Below are 14,269 nucleotides of genomic sequence, written 5' to 3'. Positions count from 1 at the left end.
AAAGCAGCTGCTGGTCTGACAAGACAAGCAGGATCCCTCCCTCCAGCATGGAGGACCACCAGAGGACTGTTCCAAGTGGCACAGGAGAGTGCCAGGGTTTGCCCAGACTGTCAACATCAAAAGACAGATGTCTGGAAACCTGCAACTGATAAGCCAGCACTCAGAGTAAAAGCAAGAGCTCAGGCTGGAGTCTCATTCACAAAGGATAAAGGGCTTGGATGCAGGAGACAGAAGCCCACTCTCACCTCAGCTGCAGTGAGAAGCAACTGTCTGTCAAGAAAATCGCCACTGAGTGAAGGGCTGGGCTATCTGTGCTTAGAGTGCCCGCCTAGAACACCTATGGTTCTAGATTCCAGCCCAGGACTGCATAAAGCAGGCACAAGGGTGGAAACCTGTAGCCCCGGCTCTTAGGAGATGGAGGCAAGACGAAGACTTCAGGCTCATCCTCAGCTATACCGTAAGTCTGAGGCTGGTCTCAGCTGCATGAGACCAGGTCCTCACAACCAAACAAGTCCACCCAGAGAAACATGCTGCAGTGCAAGTCCAGCTTTTCCTGGGACTGGCAGCTCCTGGCTGGAGACCTGGGTGCACTCTGCCACTGGTCACATCAGAGAAGTGTGCCCCTCAGTGTTCGGGGACACTGGCAGGGACAGGAGGAGCTGCTGCACTGAGTCAGTTCTTCTTCTGGTCTTTATATCTCAGCAAGCAAAGCAGAAAGCCTCAAAGGCCCTCGACATGTAGGCTCTGATACCCACATTCCACCTTCCAGACACTGAGTAGACCCAGGAGCTTAGGGGGCAGAGGATGGTGGGAAATGGCCCCCAGAGGGAGCTGGGCCAATCGGAAAGGACTGAACTGGAGGCCACACAAGGGCACTCACCAAGCCACACTAAAACTGTAACAATGTCCCTACTTGCAGCCAGGCTGAGTACAAAGGGCCCCACTACTGACCACCCGGCCAGGAGAGGAAAGGGTACTGGGTCCTGAAGGATGGATGGAGTAGGACTTTCCCATGATCCAGGCTCACAGGGCCAGGAGCAACCCCATCCAGCAAGGCAGGTCGTCTCAGGGAGTGGGATGGCCTCTTGTTATTCCTTGTGTGGGCAAGCACATGGAAGCCAGAGTTTGACATCAGGTGTTCTCCTCAAGTGCTTGTCACTTCATTTTGGAAACACCTTCCACTGCACCCAGGGCGCCCTGAATCACCTAAACTGGCTGGCCAGCAAGGCCCAAGGATCCTCCTGCCTTTGTCTCCCCAGTGCCAGGATTACAGGAACATGATACCATGCTTGGCCTTTAAAATTTTTTTTGTTTTATGTTATGCATACATATGACTGCATGAATGTGTGTGTGTGTGTACCTGACTGAATGAGCCATCTCTTCAGTCCTGTAAGTGCCACCTCTGCATTCTCATCTGTCCATACTCTAACACTGCAGCAAACAAGACCTTCTAGCATATGCACAAAGATGTGCCACGCTGCATGGCTGGAGCAAAGGAATGGGGCTGTGCCTCTTGTATCTACAGCCTTTCCTTCAAAGCTGGGGGCTTTGTGAAGGGGGCTGCATCTCTTGGAATTAAAAATACAAAAAATAACAAAATAAAAATACAACGCTTCTTTCTCACTTCCGCAAAAAGCCTCTGTGGCTGGAGATGCTAGATCCCACTGTAAACCAGACGGAGCTAAAGAACACAAGCTGCCAAAGAAACCACGGCACACCCTATTCTCAAGGCTTACCGTGGAAGACATTTCTCCTGGGTTCAGTGGCTCATTCTTGTGACCCCAGCATGTGGGAAGACAAGGCAGGAGCAGACCTGGTTTGATGCCATCCTGAGCTATGTAGGCCCTGTCACTGGAACAAGAACTACGCTGGGGTCAAGGCCAGGGCCCTGCAGCTCACCTGCCTGGGTGAGGAGCACAGTGAACTTCAGCAACTGCACAGAGTGCACTGCCCACTCGCCATGCGAGGCTGTCAGCCGCTCCAGGAGTGCACCCACATGCTTGCGGTAGAGGTCCTGACTGCTGGGGATATCCTCCACCTCAGCCAGTGTGTCCATGGTCTTCTGGGCCTACAAAAGGGGACACAAAGGATGGGACCAGACTGATTTTTAAATTAAAAATAACTTTTAGGCCGGGTGGTGGTGGCAACAGTGCACGCCTTTAATCGAAGCACTCGGGAGGCAGAGGCAGTTGGATCTCTGAGTTCGAGGCCAACCTGATCTACAGAGTGAGTTCCAGGATAGCCAAGGCTACAGAGAAACCCTGTCTCAAAAAACCAAAAAAGTATTTTTGACTTTTTGAGACAGGATCTCATGCAGTCTGGCTGGCTAAGAATATCTCAAATTCCGAATCCTCCTGTTTCTAACTTGAGTGTGGGAATTACAGGTATGTGCTAACACACAGTTTTATGCTGTATCATACTAGGTAAATTAGCTGAGTTATAGCCCCAACTTAGAGTCCAGTTGTTCTTTTCATTTACATTTACTGATGTTCTTTGTGGGGAAGAGGGTATGCAGGCCTCGGTGCACGTATCCAAGTCAGAAGAGGACTTGAAGGAGTCAGCTCGCTCACCGTTGGACTCCAGGGATCAAACTCAAATTGTCGGCCTTAGGAGCAAGCAACCTGACACGAGGAGCCATCTCACCGGTCCCCATAGTGGCTAGCATTTATTTATTTATTTATTTATTTATTTATTGGTTTTTTTCGAGACAGGGTTTCTCTGTATAGCCCTGGCTGTCCTGGAACTCACTCTGTAGACCAGGCTGGCCTCAAACTCAGAAATCCACCTGCCTCTGCCTCCCGAGTGCTGGGATTAAAGGCGTGTACCACCACGCTGGTGCATTTTTTAATAATACATTTTGTTAAAGATTTATTTTATGTATGTGAATAAACTGTCTTCAGACACACCAGAAGAGGGCATCGGATCCCATTACATAGTTGTGAGCCTCCATGTGGTTGCTGGGAATTGAACTCAGGACGTCTGGAAGAGCAGTCAGTGCTCTTAACCGCTGAGCCATCTCTCCAGCCCTATTTTTTGTTTTTTTTTTGATATACGGTTTCTCACAGTATCCATGGCTGTCCTGAAACTCATTCTGTAGATCAGGCTGGCCTCTTAACTCAGAGATCCAACTGTCTCTGCCTCTGGAGACCTGGGACTAAAGACACGCACCAGCAGCACCCAGCTTGGAGTCTATTTTTTAAAGCTTTCCATTTCTAGAGATTCTCTTGTCATCTGAGGTCTAAGACATATAGGAAACATCAGCTAAACAGAAACATCTGACCAGGAAGTAAGTATTATAGAACAAGCCCACCAAAGAGCAGGCACGGGGCCACAGCAGGGCTACGTCAGAGCATCAGGCCTCCCCACACCACTTTCCGCCTCTGCCTGCCAGTGCTGCTTCTCCAGCAGGTAACAACAGACACAAACCCATCCACTCAGCAGCCCAAGGTGCCCAGCTCACTTATGTGCGTCTATGAACCCACATGCAAGCATGTCTGTGCATGCATGTGTTTCCTAAAGGTGTTCAGAGCCTATGCTAACAGGGACTCGACCACACATGAACAAGGGGCAAAGTAGTTTTAAATAAGACAGGGCTTGGGGTAGAGGGGGAGGATTGCTTAGTCATTTGTAAGCGCGAGGCCCTGAATCTGGTCTCAAGAACCCATATGAGAAGCCAGGCATGGTGGTGTATGCCTATAATCTCAGCAATGGAGGCAGAGATGGAGTGGGTATGGTGGTCCTTAGGGCTTGCTGGCTGGCCTGGTCTGTTTGGTGAGCCAGTAAAAGATTGTCAGATAGGCAAATAGGTAGGGCCAGAGAGATGCTCAGCAATTAAGAGCACATACTACTCTCGAAGAGGACCCAAACTTAGTTCCCAGCATCATGATAAATAGGTCATATCCACAACTTTAAAGGAATTTTAAAAGAAGATTTATGTATGTATATGAGTACACTGCAGCTGTCTTCAGACAAACCAGAAGAGGGCATCAGATCCCATTACACATGGTTGTGAGCCACCATGTGGTTGCTGGGAATTGAACTCAGGACCTCTGAAAGAGCAGTCAGTGCTCTTAGCCACTGAGTCATCTCTCCAGCCCCCAGCTCACAACTCTTAACTCCATGGAATTTGAAACTCTTGTCCATCTTCTGCAGGTACTGCACTCATGTACACGTACACACACACACACACACACACACACACACACACAAAAATCAAAAAGTCTTTCAAAAATAAAATGGAAGGCAAAGAAAGAGAAACTCTGGATGATGCCAGAGGAATGGCATCGACACACACAGACACACACACACTCTCACACATACATGCACACACTCACACACACTCACATGTACATGCACACATACACTTACACACATAGTCACATGGAAAAGCACACATGCCCACACACACATACGAGCATGAAAAAAAAACCCTGTTACTATTTATAGATAGCTCTGGCAGGAAGATTAAGAGTTCAAAGTCAGCCTGCCCTACACAGAAAGACCACATTTAAAAAACAAAAGTCCAGCTGGGTGTGGTGATGCATGCCTTAATCCCAGCACTCAGGAGACACAAGCAGGCAGATCTCTATGAGTTTGAGTCTAGCCTGCTCTACAAAGTTAGTTCCAGGACAGCCAGGGAGAAACCCTGTGTCAAAAAACTAACCAACCAAAAACCAAAACAAACAAAACAAACACAAAAAACCATGTCTAGAGAGATGGCCCAATGCTCTCTTGTAGAGGTCCTGTGTTAGGGTCCCATGTCAGGGGGCTCACAGCCATCTGTTACTACAATTCTTGGGGATCCGATGTCTCTGGCTTCTCAGGACACATGTGGTCATGCCCACATACAAATACACATATGTACACAACTAAAAAAGCCAAAAACTCAAACAAAATAAAAGCCCTGAAACACTGAAGCTGACATGAAAGGCCCTAGCCCCACCCCCAGCTGCGAACAACCCTCCACCCTCACACCCACAACAAAGCCACCACCCAAATCTCCCAAACTGTAAAACTGAAGGCTGCCTTGCCTGCACCCTCCCCGCATAGCTCTCCTACCCAGAGCAGATCTCAGGGTTGAAAGTACTCGCTGGCCTCTCTGGAACCAACCACAAAGGTTAGTGGGGGGCTGAAGGAGGGTTTAATACACTAGGCAGTCCCTGACATTCCCCCAGGGCAGTGGGCCATATATATCTCTTCCTGACCTGATGGGTCTGGCTTCCTTCCTGTGGCCTGCACGCACAGCCTTGCTAGAACTCATAGTCCTATCAGTGACAAGCTGTCTTTGATGACATATGACACGTACTCTCTGCAAAGGTTTCTTCACAGAGAAGAATCTGAATAGAGAAAGTCCCCAACAAGAGAGGAAAAGGCCCCCTCAGGTAGGGTTCCACAGGAACCTAAGCCTCCTGCAGGCCCAGGGCGGTGGCTGAGAGCCTTACTCTGGGCTCACCCTGAAGAAGTAGCATCTGGCCCAGATGGTTATTGAGGCTCACAGGAATTCTACGTTAGGGATTTATGCATGTGCGCGCACGCGCACGGGAAAACAGAGGCTGACGCTGAGGGCCTACTTCAGTTATTCTCCACCTTATTTGTGAGACAGAAGTTTGCCTTCAGAAGTTCAGGGGTAGCCTGGGCTATATAATAAGGCCATCTAAAAAAACAGAACAACAACAATAACAAAAGCAAAATAAATAAATAAAATTAAAGCTTAAATGCAGAGTCAAGGGGACAGAAATAACTCTAAGAGCTGTGCTACACTGGACAGTCATCAGCCTTCACTATAGCTTTTGGCTGATCAGGAGCATTTTGAAGCACCAAGAGATTAGAGGGTCCGTCCAGCATCCCAATATGACTATATAAAGGGGTCATTCCCTGGAGGCCACCTTGTGAGAGACTCCTTCTAAATATTCTGAATTCATTCACCTTTGCTAGTCAAGCCTGCCCCAGGTGTGAAATTCAACCATGCTAAAGACTAACAGAAGACAACTACATTTCCTGTAGAGAGAGACTGTAGCTGCAGGGTGCTGTGCCCTTACCTTCTTCTCAAGACCCACGGCATCTGAGACTGCCATTATTGTCACCAGCACCTCCAGGAACTGCAGGCTGGCAGCTCGACAGTCTTCCTGACATACAGACAGCAGGGCCTGCACACACAGCAGCAGATGCTCCAGGTAGAGATTCTGGAAGACAACAGTGGGAGTTAGCATCCCTCCCTCCACAGCCCACTGCCAGTGTGGTACCCACCACGCACACACGCAGCAAGAGCCAGAGAAGTTGCTGCACCCCACTTGAGGGCTGCAGGCCTTGACCTGAACACAGCCACAGAGGAGGGCACAGTGGGCCAACAGGGAAGCTTCAGAGGGATAAAGAATACTTATCATGGGCCAGCAGATGGTGTGGGGTACTTTAATCCCAGTGCTTGGGAGTAGAGGTGAACTAAGGAGTTCAAGGCCAGCCTGATCTACAAGCGAATTCCAGGCCAGCCAGAGCTGCATAGAAAACCCCTGTTTCAAAACAACAACAAAACAAAACAAAACAAAAAATACACACTGTGAATGTTCACTTGTATCTTAAAACTGCCATTTGTATTTATTCTGCGCTTTATGAAACCTGTGAAACAGACATGGGATAAGAATAAAGGCCTGACAGTGGTGGCACACTGCCTTTAATCCCAGTTCTCAGGAGGCAGAGGCAGAAGGATTTCTGAGTGAGTTCCAGGACAGCCAGAGCTATACAAAGAAACCCTGTCTCAAAAAAAAAAAAAAAAAAGAGAAAGGACACACATGCAGAAAAGCAGCCTGTGGGATTTCTACCTTCCTGGGTGAGAGCCCAGGGGAGCAGGTGAGTGCAGCCTCCCTTAGCATCGCCAGTACCTGTTATGGACATTCTGGCTGGCATACCCGTTCCCTACCCCAAACTTTCTAGCCTAGGGATTGGGCTGAGTCTCCTTCACCCAGCATCTCTGATTCCTGTAGAACCTAGCCATTTCGATTATGCTGGCCTCTTGCTTGGACTCTTGGTCTCCTGGCTTCTTGGTCTCCAGGCCCTCTTCTCCGTTTCCTCACAAGGCCCAGTTCAGCCAGCCAGGAAATGTTCACTGGGGCGGCCCCAGTTGTCTCTGCCTCTACCCTCCCTTCTGTGTACAATAAAACCTCAGCCGCTTAGGAGAGGGCCTGTCCTCTTTTCTTTTCCCCCTTCTCATTCATAGGCCCATTGTCTCATGATCGGGGAGGTGGAGGCAGGGGATCAAGAATTCAAGGCCAAAATTGGCTATCTAGTTAAGGTTCTGCCTCGGCTACACAGGACTGTCTCGACAAAACAAAACAAAAAACAACAAAAACCCTAACCACCCACCCACCCCACATGTACAAAGCAAAATACACTTTAAAAAAGACATCAGCCTCCTTTGCTAGGAGGCTGGACAGTGATTCTCCCGTCAGCACAGGCGAGCCTGACAGGCCAGATCTACATTCTCTGGAAGCGACACTAAAAAATCAAGTGGCCACAATTTCTTTAAGACTTGAAGCCACACCTTCCAGAGGGGGAATGTTCTGTGTATCCAGGGAAACACGCAGCTGACAGATCGGCAATTTATCCAGATGAGTTCTGGGAAACGGGGACACCGAGTGGTGAGCAGGAACACAATCCCCCTCACTCCTCCCTACGACTCCAGCCCTGTTCCCACGGGGCTCCCTTCTTATCTTGTTATTTAAAAGTCAAATGCCTTAGTTCTCACTATGTAGCCCAGGCTGTTCTCCATCCTCCCAGATTTCTGGAATTACAGGTGTACGGGCTGAATGACAGTGGCCCCCATAGGCTCATAGATTTGAACATTTGGACCCCAGTTAGTGGAACTGTTTGGAAAGGGTTGGGAAGAGTGGCTTTGTTGGAGGTGTGTCACTAGGGGTGGGCTTTGCAGTTTCAAAAGTCCACAGCTTTTCCAGTTAACTTTCTCCTGCCGCCTTGCGCTTGTGGATCAAATGTCAGTTCTCAGCTTTTGCCCCAGTGCCATGTCTGCCTGTGGCCATGCTTCCTGTCATCATGTCCATGGACTCTAACCCCCTGAAATTATAAGGCCCCAATACTTTCTATTGTAAATTGCCTTGGTCATGGTGTTTCATCACAGCACTAACAAAGTAACTAAGACACCAGTATGTGACACCACACCTACAGGTCTTTCACTCAGACAACAAAATGGCTGCACAGAGCATCAGGGCTGACATCTGTCAGTCAGTGCTGGCCAGGGAGCAGAACCTAGTTTCCCAAGAGGAGCATCAGGGTACTGGAGGAGAGGGTATGCCTAACACATCTCAACACAGCAACCTTCATTTTGCCCTGAGTAGAAGCAACCAGAACACATCCCAGGGGTCAAGTCCAGGTTAGGCTGCTCTGGCTCAGCTTAAAGCAAACCTCTCCATCAGGTCACAAGTGGTTACTTCAAACATAGGATTCAAGTGCTGAGTGACACGTACAAGAATGAGCTTCTGGTCACCCCTGAGGATGTGTTCACACCAATGATGTGCTGCGTAGTCCCCGGACTCCCTCAGACACGTGTCCCTGACCTACGACCACCCACAGCAGCAAGGCCGGCTGGACTCTCCTGGGAGATGGATGGATCTTGAGCTGCCCAAGCCACTGACACTAACAAGAGGAAATCTTAAATGGCTGCCTGTTGTGGGTGGCTACAGGGCTGAATAGGGGCTGCTGCCACTGGCACCTTAGTGTGCTGCTGCCACCCGTGGCAGCATCAGCCAGCATCAGCAGTTACACTCAGAGAGTGGCCAGCACTAGGACAGCCTGATGCCCACCCTTCCGGATACCCACTTACATTCTCAGACCCCTGGCAGATGTGCTCCTGGGCCAGCTCTGTGGCTATGACTGTGACGTGTGGCTGGAGGGCATTCCGGGGGCAGCCCCGGATGACAGAAGCGAGGATCAAGAGGCCAGAGGCAGAGGGTGCTTTCTTCAGCATGGCTAAGATCAGTTTCAGAAATACTTCTGGGCTGACAAAGGTGCCAATGAGCTCTGCGGCTCTTATGCACTGCAAGAAAGAAGGGAAGATGCAGAGTTCTGGAAATATGGCCACAGCCAGGGCTCCCACTGTGGTGACTAGGCTTACCACACAGGGCCTCTCCTGTCACAGGGCATGAGTTACAGGACCTGTGGGGAAGCATACACCCTCATTTCTCTCATGGGGGATACCAAGGCAAATGGGACCCAGGGCTCTGAAGCCATGCACCTGGCTCTCCTGCTTCATTTGACACCAGCAGCCGAAGTGTCTCATTCATACAACCAATGCCTCCGCACCCTAGGGAATTCAGCAATGGCAAGGACCAGGGCCAAATGCAGGGCAGTGCACACCAGCCCCACAGGCCCTTCGCTGCTGTTTGCATTAACAAAATACTCACTCAAGACACAACACAGAGCTGGGCAGCAGTGAGGGCTGCCAGTGAGGGGGCTGGAGTCGCTGGAGAGGGAGGCACAAAGCTTGGGGTCCCAGCCAGGTCTGCATCTTGGAGCAGACAGGGGCAGCACACAGGGAAGGCACAGAGCATACAGACACAGGAGCCTGCACACAGCACTTCTTATCAGTCCCTCCCACTCCTTCATAAACCATACTGGAAGATAGAAAATCCTTTATTCTGCCAGTAAAACAGATGCTCACACGTTCCTGGTAATGCCTGGAGAGGTAGCTCAGGGAATGCCGTGCTTGCTGCATAAGCCCAGTGATCAGAGTTCAGATCCCCAGCACCCATGTAGGAGGAGGGAAGGGATGACAGCCTCTTGTCCTCCCAGTACCCAGGATACAGACACAGGGGACCGTAGAGCACACTGGCTAGGTAAGACTAGCTGAATCTGTGAGCTCCTGCTTTAGTGAGAGATCCTGCAATCAATGGACAGCCGCTAATATCCAGTGTTAAATTTGGGCTTCCATAAGCATGCACACAACTGCACATGAACTCATACAATTGACTGCACATACATATGTAAACACACATGAAAGGATTCCCTCCCCCCACCCCCTAAGTTTTGTGTGGAAATGACATAAGTGTGCCTGGGCTGGAAAAGCCAGTCTCTTAGGCCAGCTGCTGACAGCCTGGTCACTGGAAGCAGAGCCTGCTGCATGTGCCCGGTGAAATCAAAGGTGAAACAAAGTTTGCCTGGAGGGCACCACCAGGGCCAGGCTAGTGGCTGACTATGGGAGAGGTGAGAAGGGCAGGAGAGGTCTACCCCTTCACCTAGCTGGTGACTAAGAACTGCTTCTACAGGGCTGAGAGCTTTGCCATTGCATGGTAGGACACTCACACTGCCGACCACAGCCTTCTCTTCATCGGTGCAGGCCTGATGCAGGGTTCTGAGGACGATCTCCAGGTGCTGGGTGATGTGGTCCTCTGCGTGCAGCAGCAGCACCGGCAGCAGCTGTGCTGCCTTCACCCGCGTCCCCACCACCCAGTCGGTGATATCATGACAGATGGCAGGAAGCACCTTGGAGAGGTTCCTGAAGACCAGCTCTCGGCAGCCCAGGCCAGGGCGGCTCTCTAGAGGGAGAAAATGGGAGCCCACAGAACCAGCTTCAGGGTCTGTGCTGCAGAAAGTGGCTAGTTATACCTTCAGTCTGACTGAGAGTTCAGAATGTCTCAAGACAGAAAGGAGAGCTAGACTTGGCAGCTTGCAACTGCATTGAGGAAGGATCCCTGTAATCTGAGACCATGTTGAGTTACACAAGTTCCAGGTTATCCTGGGGTGCAGAGTGAGACACCATTTCAAACAAAACAAAACAACAACAAAAAAAAATCAGTCAACCAACTAAATCTAAATACCCCCCCCTACCCCCCCCCCAGGAAAAGTGTGAGGGTCACAGTCATGATGTAAAGTATTTTTCAACAGGCAGCGGTGGCACACACCTTTAATCCCAGCACACCAGAATCAGAGGCAGGTGGATCTCTGATTCAAGGCCAGCCTGGTCTACAGAGTGAGTTCCAGGACAGCCAGGGCTACACAGAGAAACCCTGTCTCGAAAAAACAAAACAAAAAAGTAAGGCTATACTGAAGTATGACAATAAGAAACCACAGTGGGACACACCTGCAAACGGCCACCACAAACCCTGAAGTAACTTTAGCTCTGGGGCTTCCCCTGCCTGGCCCAATAGCCCTGCATCGTGCACTAGTGTTCTCTCTGGCATCTTCACTCAGTGGACTTGTACAGCAGACTCTGAGGGAGTCATCTATGCGGTGGACACACCCGCTTCCACACTCATCTCCCGAGAGCTCAGGCCTGACGCGGGGCTGTTCTAAAGGTGCTGTGCTGGACCCTAACACTCAGTTACTCCTGGGGTCAGGCATTTACCTTTCTTGCTGTCAGTATCTAGTTTGGCTACACCATACCATAGGTATGCCTCAGAAGAAAGCACCTGCCTATCTTCTACACTGCTCGACTCCCCTGCCACGCCACAGCCAGCCTTCAAGGTAGCCTGGAAGCATCCAGCAGCATCTTCTGGAGGTCCAATCTCCATTCCCCAATGCCAACACCAAGCATGCGTATAGTCTCTGTGCTGTTTGTTACCATCCTGGGTGATGTTTTTCCAAATACTGTCTGTTTAAAAGTTTTGAATTGTTTTTCTTATTGAGTTCTGAGAGTTCTCTGTATGTTCTGGACACAAATAGTTATTACTTTCTTGGTCTTTTATCTTCTGAATACTGTGCGTGAGCATCAGGGATTGAACCTACAACCTCACATTTGTTAAGCAAGCACTCTACCACTGAACTATCTCCCCAGTCCCGCATGGGGGATGCTAGGCAGGTGGTCTACTGCTAAGCCACAGCTCCTCACTGGTGGATTTGGTCAAGTCTTACTGCTGAGCCATGTCCTGCCCAGGCCCTTAGTGGTGGATTCTAGATAAATGCTGTGCCTCTCAGCTACACGCTCAGCCTCTTTGAGGCAGGTTTCCCTAAGTTTCCCTCTGAACGCACCTGATAGCCTAGGCTACACTCACTTCTCCCGCCTCGGCCCTCAGGCATTTGCCACCAAACCTGGTCACAGAGGAGGATGGGACAGCTCAGCTAGCACCGGCTCTCGGTGTGTACAGTTGCCAGCATGTAGTCTACACACACTAAACAGCTCAGCACCCGTGCTGTGCCAATCTTAGAGTCTGGTGGGCTGTGGTCAGGCTGCTCTACAGGACAGCATGGGTATGAATGCTTCCACTGTACAGAGCACTCCACTGGGTCCAGGACACTGGAACCATAGAATACTTCAGCACCATGTAGACCCAGTATTGGGAATCACTGACCCAGTTATTTCCATTTATGTTTATTGGGAGGATTAAGTATGTTTTTCGAGAGAGGTCTAACTATGCTTCCCTGGCTGGCCTCAAGCTCACAGCAATCCTCCTGCCTTAGCTTTTCCTACACTAGGATGGCAAACTCCACCATGCCTAGCCACTTTTACTTTCTTATAATCACTATAACAAATATCTGTAAGCATAATTGTCATAAATCTGACACAAACATAGATAAATGCTAAACACAACGAAGTCAAACACTAAGTAAAAAAGCATGCGTGTTAATGCTCTCAAACACAAGCTGAGCCATCACTCGGAACCAGGACTGACTAACGTACTCTCGCACAAGCAGGGTGCACACTCAGTACCACCTGAAAATGCTTGTTTTCGCCAGTGGTTTCCCAGCCTGCTGTAGAGGCTGAATTAGAGGCTCACAAGGTCAAGGTAGTCCAGGCTACTTAGACCCTGTCTAAATATGCCTCACTTGGTACTGCTTGCTTAGCTTAGCATGCGTGAAGTCCTGGTTCCACTTCCAGTATCACAAAATGAGAGCAATGTGGTATATATCTGTAAGCATTTTGGACATGGAGGCAGGGGAATCAAAAGTCATTCTCAGCTACAGGCCGAGTTTGAGGCCAGCCTGGGCTATAACTCATAAAGAAAACCAAAACTACAAGTAAAAAGAGGGCAGGGGTATGAGGTCTTAGGTTCAATTCTCAGCACTGTAAACAAATAAACAAAAGCCAAGGCCCAGGAGACGGCTGGGAGGGTAAAAGTCTGATGATCTGAGGTCCAACCCTACAGCTATGTTTAAAAGCAGAACAAGGGCTGTACCTGGTGGCACGCTTCTGTAATCTGAGCTGTCTATGGAGAGATGAGAAGCAGAGACAGGAGTCTCCTTCAGAAGCTCCTGGGCCAAGTAACTAGAGTAATTAACTCAGACGCACAAACAGCAGATCCTGCTTCCCAAACAAGGTGGGAGGCTAGGACCAACTCCACAAAGTCGGCCTATGACCAATACATGTGTGCCACGCCTTTTGTGTGCCTGTACATTCTCACACATGGTATATTGTGTGACTGCCTGCCATAGCACATGTGACAATCAGAGGACAACTGGTGGGAGTCAGGTTCCTTTTCCTATTGAAGTGTCTCGCCAGCTCAAATAAATACAATGTGAAAAACCCAAAGCTAATTCTCACACCTACCTACAAGTAACGAATAACTCTTCTACACATTCTTTTTTTTTTTTTTAAAGATTTATTTATTATTATATCTAAGTACACTGTAGCTGTCTTCAGACACACCAGAAGAGGGCGTCCGATCTCTTTAAAGATGGTTGTGAGCCACCATGCTGGGATCTGAACTTAGGACCTTCGGAAGAGCAGTCAGTGCTCTTAACCTCTGAGCCATCTCTCCAGCCCATCTTCTACACATTCTTGTAGATGCTTGTGGTGGCTAGTCCTGGTTGTCAACTTAACTACTTCTGGAATGAACTACAATCCAGAAATGGAGGGCACCCCTGTGATCTCCATCTTGAGGGTGGAAGACATAGTCTTCTGACCTTGATCTTGACATGTGATGACACATGCTTTTGATCAAGATCTTGAGGCATAGTGGCCATGAAAATCTTAGGCCCAAGCAAGGTAGCTCATGCCTTTAACTCTAGGAGGCTGACACAAGCAGATCTCTGAGTTCAAGGCCAGCCTGGGACAGAGCAAGTCCCAAATCAGGCGTGTGGTTCACACCTTTAATCTGGGCCATGCCTTCTGCTGGAGACCTACATAAGGATGATGGGAAAGGAAGACTCACTCCTCCCCTGCTTGCACTTGCTTGCCAGCACGTCTGTTGGAACCTCCTTCTACAGAAGACCAGCTGAAACAACTAGCCTCGTGGGATTGTACAGTGGCTAGATAATTGGACTTCCCACTCACAGTTGCCCATTGTCGGGTTAGTTGGACTGCAACTGTAAGTCATTCCAGTAAATT

General features: G+C 49.5%; 1 protein-coding gene across 3 annotated transcripts in view; it reads right to left on the bottom strand.

Moving 5' to 3' along the window:
- Dnaaf5 (dynein, axonemal assembly factor 5) overlaps positions 1-14,269 on the bottom strand; it is a 36,378-nt gene that overhangs the window by 14,269 nt on the left and 7,840 nt on the right. For all 3 annotated transcript variants that reach the window (XR_003955669.1, NM_001081265.2, NM_001363485.1), the window contains exons 5-8: positions 10,309-10,541; positions 8,831-9,043; positions 6,039-6,182; positions 1,900-2,068 (exon numbers count right to left, since the gene is read on the bottom strand). Coding sequence is in view for 2 of the 3 variants with exons in the window: in NM_001081265.2 (NP_001074734.1) it covers positions 1,900-2,068; positions 6,039-6,182; positions 8,831-9,043; positions 10,309-10,541 (759 nt within the window). In the remaining variant the exon portion in view is untranslated. The remainder of the gene's footprint in view (positions 1-1,899; positions 2,069-6,038; positions 6,183-8,830; positions 9,044-10,308; positions 10,542-14,269) is intronic.

The sequence above is a fragment of the Mus musculus genome, chromosome 5 (genome assembly GCF_000001635.26).
Source record: "Mus musculus strain C57BL/6J chromosome 5, GRCm38.p6 C57BL/6J".
Classification (NCBI taxonomy): domain Eukaryota; kingdom Metazoa; phylum Chordata; class Mammalia; order Rodentia; family Muridae; genus Mus; species Mus musculus.
Note: the sequence above shows the minus strand (reverse complement) of the source record. Positions and strands in the feature narration are given on the sequence as shown.